At 44.3% G+C, this 22989-nt stretch overlaps 1 protein-coding gene across 1 annotated transcript in view; it reads right to left on the bottom strand.

Moving 5' to 3' along the window:
* The window catches only part of cdh2 (cadherin 2, type 1, N-cadherin (neuronal)), a 60928-nt gene that overhangs the window by 14657 nt on the left and 23282 nt on the right, over positions 1-22989 (bottom strand). The window contains exons 3-7 of the mRNA XM_053884450.1: positions 8954-9174; positions 4253-4420; positions 2750-2905; positions 1243-1387; positions 953-1125 (exon numbers count right to left, since the gene is read on the bottom strand). Coding sequence (XP_053740425.1) covers positions 953-1125; positions 1243-1387; positions 2750-2905; positions 4253-4420; positions 8954-9174 — 863 coding nt within the window. The remainder of the gene's footprint in view (positions 1-952; positions 1126-1242; positions 1388-2749; positions 2906-4252; positions 4421-8953; positions 9175-22989) is intronic.

The raw sequence follows: 22989 nt of genomic DNA, 5'->3' as shown, positions 1-22989 counted from the left end.
CATTTATCAGGAGAAATATTATCCACTGTGATTGTAGTTAGCTTGCGGCTAGCTAACGCTATTTGCTTCTTTATTTCTAAGATTATGAGACGCAGAAGTAAAATTGCGACAGTAAACATGCTACTTTGGTTGTATTTATCGCGAGCAAACATCCCCTCCAATGAAACATGGAACATAAACCTCATCATTACACATTTCATAAATAGCATTTATTTGAGGCCACATCGGATTGCGGCGACTTTTACCGCAGCATTTAATAAGTCTGTGATTCAGTGTACATTAGCACTAATGCGTTCAGCTACAATGAAACAAATCTCATGTGACTTCTTAATTGCGATGACTAATATTTCCTTCTTGTACAAATCTCATTTATTCCCTGCAGGGTGATGGCAGGGATTTTTTTTTTTCTTTGCACCTCGGCTACGCGCGGCATCGTGACGCTGACAAATGATTCTTTTCGCATTAAAAGCTGCTCAGGTGACGGACCAGTTGCGCGGTAATGAGGAAAGGGCAAATCACTTTCACGGTGGCAACTGGCTGACATGAAACTGGGGCCCCGGGGCAGATCTGACGGAGCAGTCGCCCGGCCAGATTGCCCTCGCAAGGATTCCGCCAAATGGTGCGGCTTTTTACATCCTTTCATTTTAGCACACAACCGAGCAATTAAATGAAACATGATTTACAGCTGCACAGGAGACACCTCCCCCCCTCCTAAAAAAAACATTACACTGAGAAGAGAAGCTCACTTTTACCCTCATTTAGCTGCTTATCTCACTACGACTGATTCAGATCCAGTCTGCGACTCATCAGCACAGAGCCGTTGCTTCGTCATCATATTCAAATACACTGCTGTAACTCCTCACGGAAATTTATGCGCACAATTGAAGGCAGCCCTGATTTCTTAAAGGCCAGAACAAGCATCGGTAATGAGGTCGACTCAACGTTGAAATACCTCTCGGTCCAGGCCCGCCGCCACCGTGATGATGCCGCCTGTTTTGTTGTTGATAGTAAACATGTTTGAGGTCGGGCTTTCCGGATTCTGAGATAGGATCTTGTAGCGCAGCATCCCATTAGCCGTTTTGGGGTCGTCTTTGTCAACAGACGTTACCGTCATCACGAAAGTTCCTGCGGGAGTTGAGCACAAAGAGTTGGATGCAGCAAGATGACATGACTGATGTGAGTGATCGCACTGTACGACAACAGGGACGAGCGATCGCTTATGCGTGACATTAACGCAGGTACCTGGTTTGGAGCCCTCTGGGACGGTGCCGTTCCAGATCTGATGCGTGAACTCGGGCCTGTTGTCGTTCATGTCGATCACGTTGATGACAATGTCAATAGGGTTTTCCACCTGGTTGCCGTTGAGGTCGACTGCGTGGGCTCTCAGCTGGAGGCGGGAACGTAAACACATCTGGTTAGCTGCGCCGTTCCGGTGGACTTGGCACCAGAAAAACATACACACAAAAATGACAATTGTGAAAATGGAATATTTGGAGAGATCGCTGAGGCGTCGCAAACCAACCAACAGCTGTGAAAATAAATACCATTTTGAACATATTCAGCCCTATTTATTTTACCTTGGGAGAGATTAACCAACAGTTCTCATATTCATTTTATTGCACTGTTTAAGTTATTGTTGGACACTTATCTACTGCTATAGAATTATAATAAAATAATTGAATAATGATCGCAGTACATTACCATACATTAACACTATATGTAACACAATTTAGTACACAAATACATTGTTTACTGCAACCTCTGATATTAGCCAACTAAATTTAAGGATAAATGTCTATTGAATACGAATACCACACAGCGAGAAAGTGAAATGGTTATGGCTACTACCGAATAACAGAAACGCTAATATTAATACTTATCATATTATGAATAGCAAGGATTTTTTTCACAGTTAATGCTTATCACCACTTCAGCAGAAGCACCGAAGAGGTGTCACGCGGCATGTCACGCGGTGTTAGCATAGCTAACAACAGTTAGCTATTACGGTCACACTGGACATACTAGACAACATATCCATGAAAACAATAGAAAACGCTTCCTATATAAAGAGAAAGTTAGAGCACAAAATGTCATTTGCTTGCGAGGACCGTTATTGCAATGTAGAAAGTTGCAGGTTTCGCAAAGCAGGCTAAAGAATTTCTTACAAGAACCAAAAGGCACAGTCCTAGGTGGCAGACTTTCCATTTATGAATTTGAATTCCAGACTTTCACCAGCAGTTAAAATAATCTGCTGATGCAGGCGAGATGACAGCAGGATTGTGGATAGCCCGCTACCTTGAAAGCTTTGCCTGGACAATAATACAGACTGAAATAATAAATGTGATTTTTGTTTTGATAGCTAACAATAATTGCTGACATGCAGCATTTAAGAAGACAAATGAACGTATTAGTGTGCCAGATTAATGCTGAGGAAAGCAGAGAAATGAACCACTCACGACCAGATTATCTGTGAGCCGGGGTCACGTTAATGTATCGCACACAACCGGCTAAAAAACATGGTTTTAAACCCCAGAAATTCTCAGACGGATAAATCAGATTTCCAGGGACCTTCCTGACGCCCCGGCCGTCATTGAGTCTGCCCAGGGCGCGCAATGTTACACATGACCCTGGAGCACATGCCAGCTGGCAGGAGAGCACGATGGAGAAAGCAGATGTAGCCAAACCTTTCGGGGAATCATTCAAGAAGGCTTTGGAAAAAAACAAGAAAAGACTATTGTGTCCAGCTTACGTGGAAGTTGGGGATGTGCTCTCGATCCAGTGGCTTATTGACGGAGAGCTCTCCGGAGATCTGGTCGATAATGAAGATGCCAGTGGGAGGCTGGTCGGCACCAGGCCCGGTCACGCTGTACCTGAGGGAGCGGTTTTTGTCGTGGTCCGATCGAATCTGTGGACGTAGTGATTAGTTAGCGGTGAGACAATATTAATACAGGCTAAATACACATTCAAAATAACGATTCTCTCAAGCGATGAAGTTCCTCTCGCGGAGGAAACGGAGCGCCATCTTGGCTGGGATGTCTGTAATGTTTGCCGTGTAAACCGAGACCATGTGTGCCATGATGCCGTATCCCCGCTGAACAAACACAGCTCTTCCTCCTTCTGCTGTCACCCGCCAAGGCGCAGAAATATCCCGTTTAATATGTCTGGATTAAAAATAATACACACAAAAAGCATGTCCAGGACTGAACTCTTAATAAGCCAGCTTTCCAATCTGAAAAAAGGGGGGATCTAATTCTTCACTGTCCATGGGAATGCTTGTCCTCTGTAAACCATGCAGAGGACTGAGAGGAGGAACACCACAAATAAAGTCGGAGAGTGTCCTTGTGCTCTAATAAAAGAGACAAAGTATCTCAATAAGCAACTGAGGGACTATTGTGCTGTCACAGACTCAAGATTTGTCCCCTTTAAAACATGCAACATGGTAACAATAGTGCAGCGAGACTCACTCGGAACAAAGAGGATGACCTTTTCGCACGCATTTTTTTGGATGATTATTGAGCGCGACTGGTTCAACATCGACCACCCAACGCTTATTAAAGCTCATTTCAAGTGTTAAATGTAAGTGTAGGGTTGCAACCCGATTACTCCTTCACGCACTGAAGCACAATTCAAGTCGTGTTTTTGACAAAGCCTTTACTGTGCACAGATCCCTGCACCATCTGACGCGACAGCCGAGTTTTCATCACCTGTCTCTCTCTCCTAGTAGGTGTGTGCACGATGCACATGACTAGCGCTCGCCCATCTGTGCCAACATGTGTGCAACTGTGCTCTGTATGACTCCCTTAGTGTGTAGCAAGCATCCGCGTGTCCATCTTAAGACATGCAGTTTGCTTCATAAAACATCACAGATAATGTTCAAATGACAATAAAAATAGGGAAAAGAATAATAACTTCTTGACACAGTTATTCTTTTTTTAATGAATAAATTACAATAGACTACTCTTCAAATTTAGTGAAATGTCTCCTTTAAATACCTGCTACTGTTGTCATGACAAAAGCACTTTTGAATCCACTTCCTGTAAGAGGAATCAAGCTGGCCATTTTGTGTCACTTTGATTTGTCGCTGAGTCTTTGTGGTATCTGTGACCCTGCGAGCCGAAGCTCAAGGCTACAGGGACCTCCAGGGTTGTCATATCAAGCGAAAGGCTCTGTTGTTGATGCTGCGAAAGGGTAAGTGTGTGTCAGCGTGCGCGCGCGTGTGTGTGTGTGTGTGTGGGGGGGTGCATCACGTTACCCGGACAAGCTCTTGCGGGAATGGGCCGCGCGAGTTCTCTGGGACATTGATTGGGGGGATGACCCAGTCTCTCTTCTTGCGGCTCAGTGTGCTGTCCGTGTTCCGTGATGGAAAGACTATTTCCTTCAAACCTTTGGACACCAGCGGAGTCAGAGCCGCTTCCTTGACCTGTGAAGAGGGAACAGAGATTGAGCTGAAAAGCTAAATTTTTTGCCTTCTAGAAGCACAGACTTGGTAGCTCAAAGCAACAAATTCAACTATCAATAAATCTTGACATAGCATTCACAGCAATATCAGGAGAGAATCACAGATTTGCCAGTTAAATAAAAAAGCAGGAACCAGGTCTGCCATGTGTTCGCAGTGTGATAATTCAAGCCCACATTTTCGTAGCCGTTTCCTCAGACGTGAGTAATTTGACCTTGAAAGTTCAACCCATTGTGGTAAACGGATGATTAAGTTGGATCGGGTGAACATACTTTTTTTTTTCTCTTAAAAATGGGTGTTGAAGGATGGAGCCGATAAAGCTATTGGCACTTTCATTTGCAAAATTAGAGTCTTGTAACCTTCACCGTAGCAACAGTCTTAAATTGAAAGAAAAGTTGGATGGAAGCTAAACAAAACAGAAAACAAGCAATGTAACAATTCAGAAGGACAGAATCTCCTTCAGGGTTTGATTCAGATTTTTGTCTCTCATGTCGAGGGGGCAGCAGCTGGAGCTGGAGGGCCAACCTTATCCTTCCAACATGTCCTGGGTCTGCCCCATGACCTCCTTTTTTTAGCCAACACAAAGCTACAAACATCTCAAACCCCCTCTACATTTCACTCTTCGTCACACACAGCCTCAATTTAACTCCAAAAACAAAGTGTCGGAACACAGTCTGTGACATCACTGACAGTTCTACCCCATACACAGCGATACACCGCTCCTACAACACACAGACCACTGGTCCTATAGCAGCAAAGCCAAACGTAAACAAGATAATGGTAGGTAAAAAGTGCTGGAACCTCTACCACCTTCATATATTAGCTTTGGAGGAACCCGACAGTGCCTAAAGGTGGTCAGAAGAAACTTAAAAGAGACAACATGGAGCTCAAACTGGAGTGACGTCAAGCGAAAAGTGACGTATCTGCTCAGGCATTGGAATGGATTTCTCAGTTTGAGGTCTGAGTAGAGATGAGGGGGCTCTAAAGGGGGCAGACTGTACGCCTAAACACTGCCAACATTATATATGGGCGGACCTTCAATGTATCAGTTTTGGGGATTTTAATATGGGCCTCGAAGCTATTTATGTGCTTTGTTTAAAACAAAAATGACCCTCACAGCTGTACGGCGCGTTTGAATGAGTCGCTCCCAACTTCAACGTGAATATAATGTGCGAAACTTTTCCTTTCAATGCAAATGCAAAGCACGGTAACACATGCCGAAATCCTTTGGTGCCGGTGAAGGAAAACACCACCGACTCAGGTCTACTTTCAACTACTGACGTCTTCTTATGTGCTGATAAAATGCGCCCACACAGTCGGACCAGCTTCCATAATGGATCTGCCATCCTCCCTCGGCTGTAATGAATGAGTTCTGAAACAAAGGAGGATGGTACCTGCAAGCCAGACACTAAACACACAGATGGCTCAAATTGCCAATGCTGCTCCGGAGACCAGAGAGACTGAAGTTGTGCCAAAGAAAGTTAAAATAACCTTGAACAAAACGAGGCAGGAGAGAAAACAGAAAAACAACACGTGAAATCTGTCAGTGTCAATAAGTGGAGAGGCCACATTGTTCAATCTGCTGGCGTGTTCACTACTTGTATATATATTCTATTATATCTTCTTTCAGCAGAGCAATCTATTGTCATTATGATGCTTTATTTAAAAGGAGAGAAAAGCAACCGAGGAAAAGAGGACACAGTCAACATGTTCTGTTCAGCGTTGTATTTATTCGATCTTGAAATTGAAAGCTGAATTTAAATGGGCACGGCTTTTGAATAAAACTCATAACAAAGGTATTTGTGGATTAAGTATTGATTGTTCAGTTGGGATGAGTTTGTCATTGTTGGAAATTGGTTTTTGTTATTATTCCATTATTTAGAGCATGGCATAAACATTTTATTTTATTGTATGTATCCAACAAGCAGAAGAGTAAATCTTTGACTTGAGTATTAGCGATTGTTCTCATGCGAACAAGCTAACACAACAACAACTGACTGTGAAACTCGGGTTTCAAACTTAAGGCTTGGGAGCCGAATCAAGACCACAGAGTTTTTTCACGTGACCAGCAAGAAGTGCGCCCACAACGTAGACATTGTGACCCGCAAGGATGACAGTGGTCAAGTCGCAAGAGGAGATCCTCCAATAACTGAACAGAAGCGGATACTGCATGCTGTTAAGACTTAATGCATATTTTAAGCGGCGCCACTAGTGGACACCCCTGTTTGTGTCTTCCTTTGACTTATCAAAACAAATGCAAACACAAAGTTATGGGTCTCAGATTTGGTTGAAATTACCACCACAACACAAACACCAGGAATTCTAGGTACAGAACTGTTGAGTGGATGAGAGGCGTACGGCAAAACTACTTGATACTCGGATAGAAATGACTTCCAATTCCACCACCTCCAAACTTGACCCGTCCTCCTTCAGGAACATCAAGGGGGCCGTCGGAGAGCTCCTACTAATCATGTTTGAAATCCGATTACGCTGCTTTGGCACATTAGTGATGCAGAGAAGCGAGCCGACAGATCGAGAAGGAAGCAGGACTCAGAAATATCTATTACCCTATTAAAACAGGTACGTGTGCGAGCAGTAATTATTGGGAAGCTGCATAGGGGAATGATGAATGGTGAGCAGAATTTCCTCAGCCCACTACACATCTATCTCCGGTGCAGCGCTGGAGGTCTTCACGCACACCTCTCTTGAAGCGACCTCCTTCTCTTGGCTTGCTGGAAGTCGCCGGGAGAGTGACGGCCTGGATGCTCGCGAGTGGGTGGCAAGGAATTGCGCTTATGTGTCTGTTTGCCCTTTGAGAAGAGGGTGGATGACGGTGCGCTGTAGACCCGAGGTTCCAGCATAGGTGTGTATACACAGCGTGGGAGGACACTCGAGCTAATGAGGAAATTGTGCGCTCGCCATCGATTAAAATGTTTCCCCGAGGAAGCCGCATTGACGCAGTAATAAAAAAATGTAATCAACAACGTGATTAAAAGACGCACAGTGGACCTCCATGACCTCGTAACCGTCCCAGAATTACAATTTAATAATAATTCCATCAGCGCTGAGGAGCACAGGTCACTTTTTATTCGGGAATAGAAAGGTATCCTTGAGCATGTTTATGTGTTTAGGGTGAGTGTATATATTTGTCTTTGACCGGCCAACAACAGTGACAAATGGTGTCATTAAAAGCGCATACCTGCTCCCCGGATGGTAAATGAGCATTGGTGCCTAATGACTGTGTTTTGAAAGAGCACAAAATCATTACGGGCGGAAAACTTGAATTCCGGCCCAGCGGACCAACGCACCTGCAGCTTGAAAGCCTCGGTAAGCGAGCAGCACTTTATTTTAATGTTGGAAATCTCAAGTGCTGAATATTCACCCGCAATTCACTTGAGGAAAACCTATTTAGCTTTATCACATACGAACGGCAAACAGTTCAAGCCAAATAAACACATCTTGCAGAACAATTGCCACTGCCAGTTAGGTTAAATCAGCTTCAACTCGACAGTCTTTATAACTTCCTTTTCTCATTTGTCAGTTAAAATATTACAGGGGGCCCTGCTTTGGAAATGCGGTCAACCGCCATGTTGACACGTGACCACATAATGACTGCAAGACGGGTCCACTAAAACAGAAATATGGAGCCGCAGTTCAGACAGAGGTCTGAAACACAGATGTTCTCAGAGGTTCCCACAGAGGGTGCGAGACTTTGTTCGGTTGAAAATGCGACATTCGAAAGACACCGGTGGAGCAGCATGTTGCTCTCACATCTAGCATTGTGTCACGTCGCTGTTTTAGGCAACAGACACACACAACATGATCCAGCTGCAGCATCTCCTAATCCTGGTTTCGACATCCAGGGCCGGGGCTAAACGCGAGGTTTGATTACGCCTATTAACCGGCATTATCTCTGATTGGATGGCGGCTCTGCTATCCCCGGTAAACACACCGGAAAAATGAGATGACCCACAATGCACAGCCGTTTCATGGCTTTTGCAAGAGCTGTTATCCAACTCTTTGTAGCAACCCTGAAAGAACGTAAGCACTTACTAAGCTAATGGGTATATTTCCTCCCTTCACCATCAGACAGAGATGTTTAATATTCTTCATCTGAAGCTGACTTTATCTCTCAAAACACCAAAGCAGCTCTTCATTCCACCGCTACTTAACTCCAAAGAGAAACATCCCCTTGAACAATGTGACCGTAAACCGATGAAAGAGCGATTACGAGGAGCTGTTTGGCACCTGCTCCTGCTACCTGCTGACCATGTTGAGACTGTTTGTGCACCTAGTAAATTGACACATTAACTTTTAATTAGAAAGCATCCATCCACCCTTTTGGAACACCTGCTACAATTTAGAGAACTAGTCAGCTGTGAATGTGCCGTGCGGCTGATAAAAAGCCTGATGCGAGGGCAGAATCTATCAATACTCATCTCAAGTGAAGGGATGTGAGTCAGGGAGAAGTATTTAATCGGGAAGGGGCATGTTTACCTGCTGGTCGGTGGCGCCGGTCGGGGTGAGTTTGACTTGGGTGATCCATTGCTGCTGTGTGGCGTCGGCGTTGGCCTTGATTAGCAAAGGCGACGCGAGGACGCCGGAGAGCTGAAGACTCCTGGCAGCGTACACCACTCCATCTGCCTCTATCCGGAAGTCCGACGGGTTGCTGCATTCCAATCTCACCGGAATACCACGGCCGCAGTCGACAAACCTCACTGCAAGAGAAGGACATATTTCACATTACAAATTAGCCTTGCGGCGTGGAGGAACAAAAAGTTTCAGGCCGCTACGGCTGTACATATAGAGCAAGGAGAAGATAGAAAAACATTAAGATAGACAGAGGGTCCACAAAGGTTTTCTGATTCTCCCTCTCACTCATGCATTATTCACCTCAAGCTGTTCCTCAAAGGCATTGCTCAAAACAGGTGCAGTGAAGGAAAGAGTTGCAAAAGAGAACCCCTCAAGGTAAATTAAAAAAACAGACAATCATCAGACTTCAGGTGTTAAGTAAACGCGTTTACCAGTGTTGAGGTATTAATTAAACACACATAAACAACTGGATATAACTCATTTTTATTCAGGATAAGGCGATCACATGCTAGCTTAGTCCCCCATGACATACCAGGATGCCTTCCATGGATGACTACTCAGCGCCTTGAGAGGCAGAAGCAAGAGCATGTGATGTTTATTTCAACAGCAGGTACACCTCGATACTCGCACAAACCTACACCACAGACAGGTGGCTCGTGGGGGGTTCGGGTCCCAGAGGGGCCCGGCGTGGAAGTGATACAACATGGCTTCATGTTACAAGTGAACCACAGAACCGCATAAGCAAGTAGCTCCTGCAAGTGAGCGCCAATACACATCGACGAAGTTCATCTTGTTTTTTTTAGGTTTTCTATTCAAAGAAAAGTTCCGCAAACAAATACAGAAATGATAAAGCACAACTGCAAATTACTTCTCACACTGATGGCGCACCTCAGAAACACAACAAATTTTATGTTATGTTATAAAGCAAATAATAATAATGGATACGTTTGTTGCTTTCCTGATCGAGCTGGTCAACTGTGTCGACTGAAACCCCCCTCCCTAACATCAGACTCCTCAGGGCGCCGGAGATCACAACGTCAGATGATAAAATTTGTGTGCAGGCTCGGCTGCGGACGCCGTGAATTATTAAAGCAGATGTGGAATTACTTAACAAAAGCCTTGAAGGGTGGTAGCTAATCTTCTTTTGTGCTGATACCTTGGGGACCCGGTGATGTCTTCAGAGTATCATTTGCACTCCTGAAGCTCCTCTGGGCTCAAGGAGACGACGCACTTTATCAGCGAGGAGACTGAACAAAGTCTTTGGCCCGACCCCGGGGCCTCATTTATTAGCATCCTTCTGCCATTTGATGTCAATTCCGCCAAAGTGCACCACACCCGTTTGCTAATAAATCTCTCAGTGCCTGCAGAGGTGGAATTATTTTCGTCACATAAAAACAGCAGACTGTTTTCGGACTGCTGATGACCTTGATCACATCACTCACTTAAGTATTTAGCCGTGTACAACAACCTTGTTAAACGGACTGGACAATAACGACTAAATGAGCGGCACAAATCATGCTTTTTTTTCCAGATACTTTCCGTCACAAATGACCTTGCGGTTTCCAAACCGATAAATATGCAACTAGACTGGACGACCTTCTAGTGAGCGTTTAGTCAGAACTTATCATCAGTTGCGTCATCCCAAGCTAGAAGGGCATACGTCTGCTACGGTCACTGACCCACTCTGAAAACATTCCTGTCGGCCAAAACCCAAAATATGAGTTAAGATATCAGATTTCTCAACAGTACTATCATTCCATTCATGCATTCACAACGCTGGAAAATGAATCGTGGTATGGGACCTTCAGACTGTCACACCTGCCCTCCAGAGACAACGGTAGTGTAGCCTTGGAAAAGACCATTGAAGAACATGCATAGTTTGCGAACTGTATTACATGAAGAGCAGTGAACAAAATAATAGCTGATATTCATCAGCTATTTTCATTGACCAACACGACTCTTTGTCTGAGAGCCTCCGCTCAGGGATTTCTGGTGAAAGGACCCGCATTTTTTTCCTATTGACAATTTTTAACAGGCCGGTTGAATTACGCGAGTTGTGTAGTTGACAGTCTTTTAACCAAGACCTCTTGCCGAGCTGAGCCCAAACACTTCCACATGGTTCGACTTGTGGTTTCCAGGGCACCTCTGAGTGGCTCTTCAATGGCCGTCCCCCATGGCACTGGCTGCACAAACTCCCAGCAGGCAGTACTGTTTCCAATGATAATGAATGGGGATGTCCAGCATGTGTCTATTCATTTATCAGACACACTCTAGTGGCTACGAAAACCAAATAAATGCGCTTCAGCTGCTGCAACTTATCTATATCTGGATGCACCGGCTCCCTAAGGTATGAGGCTAAAGGGGATCTTGGTTGCCACACCCTATCAGACGTGTTGTCATGGGCACCGTGATAAAGGCCTCCCCCAAAATGCCGATGCAGCGAAAGCAGGTTGGGGGGTTGGGGAGTAAAAAAAAAGACTAGGACTTGACAGAGGGGGGATAAACAGGCCTGTCAGCAGAAAGCCTGTCCAACTAATTCCCAGCACCGAGGCCCAAAATTACCTCCGACTCAATGATCCTATTCACAATTTATATGCCCCCCCCTTCGCTGACAAGCAACACAAAAACCCTGTCTAACCTCTCCCAAGAGCCAGCGTGCCACTCTATTGTCTGCTCCATCACGTGAAAACTCTACCTCAGACACAAATAGTTGGCGGAATAGTGAGAGATACATTCAATTTGGAATGTGGAGCGCGCAGCGGAAAAAGAAATCGGCCTACGATCTCAGCTTTAACGCTTCCCTGCCAAATAGGAGGGAGGTGGCGAGTCCAGCCAGCGGGCCGCTACTGTGACAAGGCAGAACTCACTCTGGCGCGAGTCCCCCGATTTATTAACACGGTCAATCATTATTCAGAAGGGAGGTCAGTGACAGTTGAGAAATACCCCGTGTTTCCTCATTGGCCAGGAAGAAGTGCTCAGTCGGGCAAATACCTGTGCCAATTAAAAAATAGTTCAGCAGAGGAATGTGACCTGAATAAGAGGGGTGGTCCTTGCCAGTAATGTGACAATGAAAAATGAAACAAAAGCCCTGGGAAGACAGAATAAAGGCTCTTGTGACATCACATTTGTACTGTAATAAAACATTGTGCCCAGCACAGAATGCGGCTCATTATATCTGTGGGAGCGCCTACCTCTACCTCTAAATAACAGCAGATCTTCACCAGCTTCTTTAGGTATTTCCCATCAGGTTTGTCTCAGGAAGGCAAACAACCTATACCAATCTTCCTTTCTAGTTGCACCAATCCTTCACCAAGTCTCTATAGCAGTCCTCCCCTTCGCCTCCCAGGCATCTACAACATTCTTTAAACCAAGCCTGACACTCTTCGAGTACTATTCTGTCGCAGTCGTTTCTGTCAGTTCCATCCTGCCTACACCCTCTTCATCACCTCCCTTTTACAGAAGGACAAGATGACAAACTATAAATGAAATGGAAGCCAACACAGACATCGCTAGATCTGCAGAGAGCACTCAGTGATATCTATTCAGATGAATGTTGAGAGGGTCTTGTTTTGTAAAATATGCTGTTTCAAAAAATGCCAAAAGACTCATTCGAATTAGCATTTCGAATTTCTCCCGTGCGTCACAAAATCAGACCCGTTGATTAAAATACATGAAAGGCACTCCACGTATTTCGGCAGAATTGGAAGGATTAGTACCGTCGTTTTGGTGGCAACCCACACAACCTTGGCGAAATAGGCAGTCATATCACTAGAGGTGACATTAGGTGCTTTGATAAATGTCAAAAACATTTTTCTCCACAGATAAATCTAGCGGCTCACGCTGGAATGCTTTTTTCGGCAGGCAAAGTCCTTGAAGGCGTTTTGCGAATGCACTCCACTTCAAACACGCAAAGTGTTCTCTGTGCATTTCTATAAAATATGTAAAGGGTTTACATGAAAAAAAATGTGCAGTGTTTGTTCTGTGCTCACTGTCACAGGCAATTAAGAAGACTAAAGCAATGTTGCATGAGCACACACACACTTAAGCTGCTGGCGTGCACATTTAAAGCTGCAGCGTTCTTCAGGAAACGATGAAAAAACATATTGATACCACGACTTTATCGCGTTGGCGCACTCCCTTTTCACCACCAAACATCTGTATACTGTTCTGATCATAGCTTTTAACTGCTCTCTTTCAGAACACTAAAAATTATACCAGAGAGACGCGTCACGTTCACGAAGCCTGCTCGATAATTACAGTATTTAACACAGCAATTACAAGGTGACCAGATTCCCCGTCATGCTAGCAGTCACCTTCAGATGTTTCGGAGAAACAAAGCCAATTCCTGTTGAACACAGAAGCCTTGGTGTTCCTTTTCTAGATCACTGATGGATGAAAGGGAACTGAAGCCGAATCAAGAAATAGTTAAGATTGAGTGAGTGGATCAGGTGGATGGAATTTAAATATGGAGAGTGACACAAGCTGGAAACTGAAAGCAGAAAATAATCCCTTCCAATGGCCAACTAGAGATTTCAAACGTGATCCAAGTGTGGACTGACATACATTAGCTGTGCTTTATGTTACACAGGGGAAGCACTGCCGCCAGTCGGGTCGATGCAAAGCTGCCCTTTATTGGTCGGTTTGTATGTCTGATCCAATTTGCATGTTCTTGGATTCCAATTTGCAACACTTTGGGTTAATTCTTCTGCAGTTGTTACACTAGTAAATTTTGCGAGGAATGGTAACACGACACACTGTGTATGTGGTTAACCCTAGATGCAACAGCAATGCTACAAAAACATACTGAAAAAAATATAATAGCTGAACAAAATCTGCATACCATAAAGAGACAAAATACAATGATGATGATGCCGGCGCCCGTGACCAGGCTCAAACACCTATTTAGGACACCGCCCAGGCAAGCGAGTTGTCTGGGAGGAGACCTTGAGGCAGAGACCAATTCGCTGAGTTACCCAGGGAGTGTCTCAGCAGGTTTCTCTCCGGCACTACAACAGCATATGGGCCCCCTACATTGGGATGTTGACACCTACGCTGGGGTTAGCTTTCAGTTGTTTTTGTCAACACGTAGTGAAGTGTGACTCAAAAATTGCGTCTCACTTCGGTATTCCTCCCGAAATGCTGGAGGGGGTATCTGGGATGAGGCTAGCCTAGGCCGCCTTAGCGGCTGCCCCCACGACCTGACCTAGTACAAGCGACGAAAACTGGATGTGCAAACAACTAAAGACTTGTGACACAGAAAAGCGGACTTGTTGTCTCTAATTTTATATTATGCTTATAGTAGCATTCTTATTATTATTGTTAAAATTCAAGATGTGATTATGACCTCAAAACAAAACTGATGAAGCCAAAGAAATAGTATTTGTGATATAAACGACAGCATCTAGCAGCTCGCATCTTAAGTACTCTCAAATCAGAAGAAAGTAAGCGGTGAAGGACATTTATTCCAAATATATTCAGAGGCAGGTTAGCGTTCAGTTCGACAGCCCACCATCATCGCCTTTCACTAACATTTAAGTACCTCTCATTCCCGAAGCCAAGTGATTGTATCTCCAGAGAACAAACACATAATGACGGTAAAGCTCTTTTGAATCACTAATATTTGGCCTTTGAAAATTAGCGATTGTGCGGCTCGACGCGAAGGAGAGGCCCAAGGAGACGCTCCAATTATGCGCCGTCTTTTGTTGGCTAAATGAAATGATTCCGTGTTTTCAAGTGCGGTGACAGTCGAGCATTGTGTGGATTATGGTGTCACCGGAGCCAGGGGCTGATAAAGCTGGGCTACATCCTTCTGAAGTTATCAGAGCCCAGCGACAGGGATTTCGCTCTGCCAGTTACTGAGATGAGCGGCTTGATGCTTTGGTGGGATACAAAACTGACCATGTTACCAGCATGTGCAGGGCTTCTATAGCGAGCTTTTCTGCAAAGCATGAGCAGAAGTGTGCTACACTCCTAGCAATATGGTGGTTACTATCTCGCATCCACCTAGATAGACATGTCTGCTAAAGACCAAATCGGAGTGTTAAATACATCAGATAATCTTGTTTTAAGTGGAGCACATCATATGACGGTCATTGTCTCTTACATCCAACAGGAAAATTGCTGAAGGCTTACACTGTTGATAAATCCACGAGTAGGTAAGACGGCAAGGTTCAAAGGAAGACGGATGTAAATCCAGGCACGTGAACAGGCTCCTGCTCAATCGCAGAGGTCTTCTCCAACATCCAGCTGGCAGAACCTCTTAGATGTAAATCAAAGCTAAATGAAATGAGGTGTTGAACTTTATTCTCATCACAGTGAATATTTGACCTCACCGTCTCCACTCATAGCAGGTCGCGGGTTTTTAAATTGCTCTCTGTACTCTCTCCACTTCTTCCCACCTACGGAAAGCCCTCGTGATTAACACAGGGGGTGAAGATGGCTCAGCAGAGCCGGAGCCGGAGCCTGCATTGGTATAAATGCTTTGTTCCAGGTGTCCACATGCATCACTTTTCATTGTTTCTGGAATACAAAAGGTCAGTGCCTGGCGACGCTGCACTAACACACATTTTTGAGGGAGTGATCCATTGACTCAAGGGTTTGTCTTGGCACAGTCGTGGTTCTGTAACAGTGAAGCCAAAACCCATGTGTTCTGCAGTCACACTCATCCATTCTGTTCTGTCTCATGTATATGCTTTTGGTTTCAATTATGCTTCAAAAAAGGATTTGTACTTTAAACATGAATAAACCCATTCAAATACTGCATGACACCTTTTCTAATAAAGTTCATCAGCTAAAACCCATGTTTAAATGAACAAGCACATTTCTGAGTCAGTTTCTGAGAAACCCAAAATTTAAACACCAGACAAAAAAAGATTTTATGACTTCAATAAGCACAAAAAGAGAGTGATCTTGTTTAAATTCGATTTTTGGAAGCAAAGCCGCCATGACCAATCTCAGTAATGTGAGGCCCGGGGACCACATGTGGCCCAATACTGCCATAGCAAGGTCGCCACAAAGCAACATCATTGTGTACAAAACAACTTCAATAAATAAAAAAAAACTTAAAATTAAAATAAATTAAATGAATAAACAAAAAAGAAACAGGAGGGACAGGAAATGAAAGGAGGACGAACCGAATTGCATGCCCTGGGGCAAACACTGTTTTTGTCTCTTTTTATGCATTTATATATATTTTTGTTTCTGATCACACTAATAGTCATCCACTAACTTTCCCTCATTACACTTAAACTGGGCCTCCAACAAGAGTAACAGTGACCACTATGACTGACTTGTCCTCATGCAAGTGGAGTGCAAAACTATGAGTGCAACCTGTAACAGAAAGTTATTAGCCCCCTTTGATCTAAACAGCAGTGACTCAGAACCATTTAGCGCTGGCCCTTGATCATTTCCATCAAAATAGCAACGTTCAAATCGGGGCGACAAAGACGGAGCCAGTGACCGGTGGTGAGGTAACCTCTGCTGGCATGCTCACGGGTTCCTCTGAGTCTTTTTAATCACACAGGAGAAGTCCTGCTCTTTGATTTGTTGCCGAGAGAAGAACCCCCCCCCACCCCGCCTCCTGCACTCCCCACAAAACCTCTCCCGGCCTAGAACTGTACCAATCATTGTTCCACTGGGACAATCATTATCCAGAGCTTTTGATGGAAAATAGAAAAGGTGATTTTCTCAATGATGTCAATGTCTCATTCTGCTTTCAGCGAGTGGAAAACGAATCATGTTGAATCATACCCGGGTTGGCTCTGCTGCCTGCCGTGTCCAGCTGCAATAAATATTATCAGTCCAGCAGTGCTGACCATTGCAAGGGCTGAACATTGGTCACCGCTGCCATTTTTGGACCAAAAAAACAGCACCCAGAAAATCTAGGATTTCTTTTCAGCAAAATCAATAACACCAACTGTGCTGTCAGCCGCCAGAGCTTAGCAATAGTGAGTAATGAATGACAGAGCAGACGGTTAAAAATGTATAGCCTCGGAGCAACTCCTCACCTTAAAATCGCCGAAACAGACTAGCATGAGGCCTGGCGTATGAGTGAGTGATGTGACGGCACTCAAAGTGTAGCCATTTAGCGACATTCTAAGGGTTATAAAGTGTTTTAGCTACACATGGTGGACCAAACGTAGTCGATGTTTCAGTAGATACTCAAGGTGTAGCCCCCTGCTGGGGGTGCACACATCTTTCACCATGGCCTTCAAACTACTCCGGCAATGGTCGTGATTCAGAAAACACGTTTCATTTCGGGCTTCAAACAAAAGCTGTTTCAACAACGTGGGACACCCACTTTTTGACAGAGAATGTGGTCAGCCATTACACGAAGAACTTGTCAGGCAAAATTAAGAGTTTCGTCACGACACAATGGGCTTCTTTTGTTGTGGCCCTTTCACCACATCCACAAGAATTTCATGTCTTGTGGGATCCACTCCGTCCAAAGGACGCAGAACAATATCTTGGCTTTTCAGTGCGTTGCAACGCAAGCGATGAGACAGCACTTTTAATGAGTCGCCGCAAATCACATCCCATTAAAACTTTGAGTCCCACGGAGCAGAAGTTGCGGGCAGACTGCAATGTGCTGACCCCTAAGGAATCTAGATAAAGGTTAGCAGCTGCGATTGAAATTAGCGCGGCGTTGTGTTCGACTGTGATTACATTTTGACAAATCATCCAAAGCAAAGTGCTGTGGACTCTGGTTTAATGCAGCAGGACAGCAGAGGCAGCCTCTGTAAATCATCTGATAGGTGTAGGAGTCATGCGACCCACGTATGGCAGCAGCCAGCAAGCTTTCTGTCGAGGGATAAATGCAACTGTCTACATACCTTACGTGCTATGTGCATGAAATGAGACTTCAGAAATGCAGTCGCATCAAACCACATATGAGAAAGTGTTCAAGAATAGAAGGCGAATCTCCATTCAGGACACGTGTCGTCGAACAAGCAGCTTTATGTCAGGTCGGGTTGACGGTGAAGTGAAATGCTTGTCGTACAACGTGTTAGATCCCACCTCCTTAATTCCGCATGGTTGATTTCTCAACTTGTTTGACTGATAACTTGGTGGTGACCCTGCTGCTTAACATCGCTCTAGTGAACTTAAATGATTCCAGGGAGGTTGTTAATTCTGACAACGGTAAATAAGAAATAAATAAATAAAAACAATTAAAGCAAAACCACAGCTAGTGTGAATGCAGTTCACAGGTTACAGTCGATTTTTCTAGGTAGTTCATGATTTATTACCAGAACAACGCATATATCCATATACAGGTATATACTGTGTGTATATATATATATATATATATATATATATATATATATATATATATATAGAGAGAGAGAGAGAGAGAGAGAGAGAATGTTACCATGCAGATCCAATTGCTGATGCTTCACTCTTATTTGAAAGAATGAACAGCTAAAATCACTCCGAACAAGTCGACAATTGCGTAGCTGCTAAGCTGGTGAGTGTTTTTAGGGCGGGTGTCTTGACATTGATACTTGTTCACCGATGAACGACAAGTGCGGACAGTAGTTCAAGTCGCAGCTGAAATCTTCGAGAAAAGATTGAATATCCAAGTAGGAAATATTTTATCACAGCTCGTCCTTTTACAACACAATGTAGCCATTCACAAGCCACAACACGAGGCCTAATAATGGCTTCTCATTTTCCATTACAATCACCATTCACCGTGACACGCCTTATCCGAGCCAGTGCAGTGCCTCGTACCTGCTTCTATTTGGAATATTGACATGCAAAAGATTTCCAGTATGACTGGCCACGAACACAATGTCACGTCGATTCGGAGAGGGACGCTGCACACTTTATTTTTTGACACCGCATGATCCTGTATTTTATTTCTGTCCAATTTGCATAGCCGTATTGTCAATCAAACTCATGCAAATGATGAGCTCAGGTAAAGACCGAAATGCTCCACTGCATCCAATTACCAACCTAACCGCACACACAAACATGTCCTTCTGCCTCCGTTTTTCCTTTAATTTTAACATCCGCACACTCACTCCCACACTTCCCTTCTTCTCTTGAACAGTGGAGCAATTTGAGCCATATTTTGGAGAGCGCCAGATTCCTTCATCACAGACAGCCTGCAGAATATCCAAAGAAACAACACGGACCAAAAGAACACAACAAAGATGTGACGCTAACACCTTCGGTGTGAACTAAAAGCTAAAATTGCTCAGTGATCCGGCGTCGGTTCGGGGGCTGTTATGTCATGTGCAGCACAGTCACAAGTTCACGCTGGATGTTCGAGAACAAAGCTAATGGAATTCCTGCTTCTCTGCCTTTTATTTTGGAGACGCACGGTGAGGAGCAAGGAGAAGGCATGTGAATCCTCTTTGGCTGGAAAACAAAGCAGCAGACAAAGGCTGACAGCCGTTGGAGGAGACAGACGTAAAGATAGAGGCTGCGCCTCTCCAAGAAAGAAATGATTTACTGACTCATTTGCACAAACAAACACATAAAATGTTTGTTTATCCTCCCCTGCTCTTCACCCCAACCTCCATGACACATTGAAATGCATATTCACACTGTAAACATTTTAAATATTCCTAGGGGGATTGTTTCAAGAAAAAAGAAGCCTTCAGAAAAAGGCATTTTTAAGGCCTCTTTTTAGGCTCAACAAAAGAGTGAGTCACGATGGTGGGCAGGCCATTACAGCTAGTTATCCAGCATTATCCTCATTTTACTCGCTTGCCCTGTGCCCACATCCCGGAATAGATGGAAGGATTTTTCTTTCCCCCCTAAAAAGCCCTTGATAAGAACAGTGAACAACAGCTTCCAGGAAGCAGACTGTTCTGGAGAGAGTCAGGGGGAACCAAAAGAAAGGTATCCCTGCAGCTGCCGATTCGTCAGGGGTCGGGCCGAATATTCTGGCTAGTGGGATGCAACAATCGATAAGTCCACACTCGGGTGTCTCCATGAATCCTGGCTAGAGAAGAAGAAAACTGTGTGCGACTATAAAGGCAATCAAAAACGTTGCAGGTATTAGAAGAACGGTTGGTCAGAAAAGGTCATCTACATGTGGCGACTGCTCATAGCCTTGCTCTGCAATGTTGTGTAGTACAGTGACCACCAACGGGACACAGTGGCTGAGTGCACCAAGATATTTGTAGCTTGGTGTGAACTCGCGACACCGCTAAGCTAAAGCTGCTGCTGACAGGAGAGTGGAGACGAGGCAGGGAGTGGCACGACACTTGGCAATAAAGTGAGATGGGAAACCTCATTTATGCATGTTGTGAATTTGTTTGAAGCCTTATTGTAACTTTGAAGGCTGCAAATGTATTCTCTGTGGTTCGCCTTAAGGGTTAAGCAGCCGGTCTTACAAGGCAAATTGTGTGATTAGCATTGTCATCACTAACATCATCGATACAAAACTATATTCACGAAACAACACTACACCTGCGTAAAAATCGCATTATCTCAAAACTACGCCGTAAGATCTTTGTCAGAGGATTGTGTCTTATTCCACTTGACAGGAAATGTGATCGACTTTGACGTTATTACCTCTGATACATTGATTGAAACACAATGAGGAGCAAAGGCCATTGTCGCGACTACACTAAGTGTTCAGAGTCGCACTTTTCAAAACGTGTGAAATCGTGGCGGAGACACCATTAGACATCGTTTGAGGGGGAGAAAAGAGAACAAAGATTAACAACAAAGCCAACATCCCTCTCAGAGACACTTCAATCCCAAACATACACCAATTTTCAGACCTGTGACAGCTTGTTATGCGACGTGGAAAGCGTGGGTGAGGGGGGTAAAAGAATACGCCGACGTCCTTAGTGTCAACCAAGGTTTTATCTTTGCATCCTTAGAGGCTTCGGCTAGGACGCACTGCAGGACTAATCTCCGCGACCTGCCCGACCCTCCCCCAACCATAGCATAGAGCTCAGAAGAGATCAAATGGAATGAATTGAGGACAGGAGGCGATTCGGCGAGCGAGAGGAAGTCAGTCCGAGCAATTTAAAAGATATCTACAGCCGAGAGCTCGACTGAAGTTACCGTAAAGTTTGGGGCCGACAAATCCACTAGAAGGCTTCTTTTTTTTTTTTCTCACCGCACAATTGTCGACTTTGAGAACTTGACTTGTTTACCCGAGTTGGAAAGAAAGTTGCAGTGTTTTGTGATGCAGACATCTTTTGTGCAATTGCTATTGATCCCCCTTTCCTGTTTCTTGTCTTGAATGCAGACGTTCAGCCCCCTTGCACATCAATTTGTAAGAGACACATCTTTCTATTAGAGCTGCTCACTTTCACATTCTTACACATACCTCTTCCTTTATTCCAGCGCAGAGGCAATTTAATTCAAGCCGATGAGCCAAATTGAAATGTTGCGATGAGTTCTCACCTTTACCGACGTCAGTGGCAATTTATTAATTTCAATATAAAGGCAAAGAAGTTTTTTCGTCACACTTATGAAACTTGCGTAGATGAGGCTTGACAGACAGCCTTCAAGAGGGAAGAACTGTACATTATATAGTTGACATCACCTGTGTCTTCCGCCGCAATAGAGGAGGATAAACGGCCTGTATATGTGAGTGCACAGACGCGGGGATGAGAGTATGAGATTTTGAAGGAGAGGCAATATCGTGCAGCTTATAATACTATAAAAATGTAAGTCCACGCCATCCATTTATGTTCGGCAGTGAAAAATGAACGCGCTGCATAGGAAAGTAATGAAAAAAAAAACACGCCCAGTGCGCCGACAAAGCTAGATGTAAAAGCGTTGATCTGTTTTAATGCTGTCGACTACAGACATAAGCGCCTGAGGCAATAACGCAGCAGTGAGAGAAGCAAAGCGACTTGAGTTGTCAATAGAAATACACTGATGGTATCGTTGGAGATATTGCCGCTTATTTAACTCCAACATGCCTCCATTTAAAGGAAGACATTTATTCTTATTGATCTGGGAGCCATTTTTTTTTACACGTAACTGTATTATTTAAAAGCAAGAATAAAAATAGAATATAGTAGGAGCCACTTTCAACTTTGTAATTACAATCTTGGTATTGAGATCGAAAGCGAAATGAAGTCGCTGCGATACCGTTCTATCGATAGATTATCGTTTAATGGCCACTGTTTATTTCCCTGTTTTGAATAAAGCAGTTATTGCTATGCAGCATGCTAGCACGTTACATTGCACTCAAACAAATCAAACATCCACTATGAAGCGGTAGTAAAACTTGCTACGAGCCTGTTGTATAAATAGGTGGGAACACGACAAATGTTATCCAGCAGCACCACAAACTTCTGCACGCCGAGGCCATAAAACTACGTTTCAGTGACTCCTGTAGCCACAAAATCGACCTCAAAACACTCCACGCAAGCACCAGTGAGCAGAGCAAGTTTTGATCTTTTTGGAATGAAAGTGAAGGTCATATGTCGGTTATCGCAATTCAGCGGAAATATATTGGCGTACAAATTAATGACTGTTTCGCCCAGTCGCACGTGTCCTGATGAAAATTATTTTACTTTGATTTACATAAACTCGATCAGGATAGACATGTTGCAGCTCCACACTGCAGTCGGGTGAAATACTGTTTCCAATAACCTCTGTATCAGAAAAGCTACAGCATGTAGCGGAAGCACGACTTACAGACTGGACACGGGGGGGAGAAAAACTCCTCCATCTAATCGGTTGAACCGAGTGAGTTCACAGGAGGATCTCTGCAGCTGTGCTTTACAACAGACACAATGACTGCCAGATTAGGGGAGCTGGAAGAAGACGAGAGGAAAGTCGTAGGAGACCATGGGGGAAGGAGGTGGGAGGGAAAGCACATCTGTCCTCGGTTTGTCTGCAGCTCTAACACCAAACCACAAGCATGGCCATGTACAAATCTGTCTGCACTTGGAAAAGTCGCCCGCGGAAATGTTTCCAGATCTTGGCCTTTTTTTTCTTTTCATTTTCAGGAGCGT

The sequence above is a fragment of the Synchiropus splendidus genome, chromosome 13 (assembly GCF_027744825.2).
Source record: "Synchiropus splendidus isolate RoL2022-P1 chromosome 13, RoL_Sspl_1.0, whole genome shotgun sequence".
In the NCBI taxonomy this organism is placed as follows: domain Eukaryota; kingdom Metazoa; phylum Chordata; class Actinopteri; order Syngnathiformes; family Callionymidae; genus Synchiropus; species Synchiropus splendidus.
The sequence above is the reverse complement of the archived record's forward strand: the minus strand, read 5'-3'. Positions and strand labels throughout refer to the sequence as shown.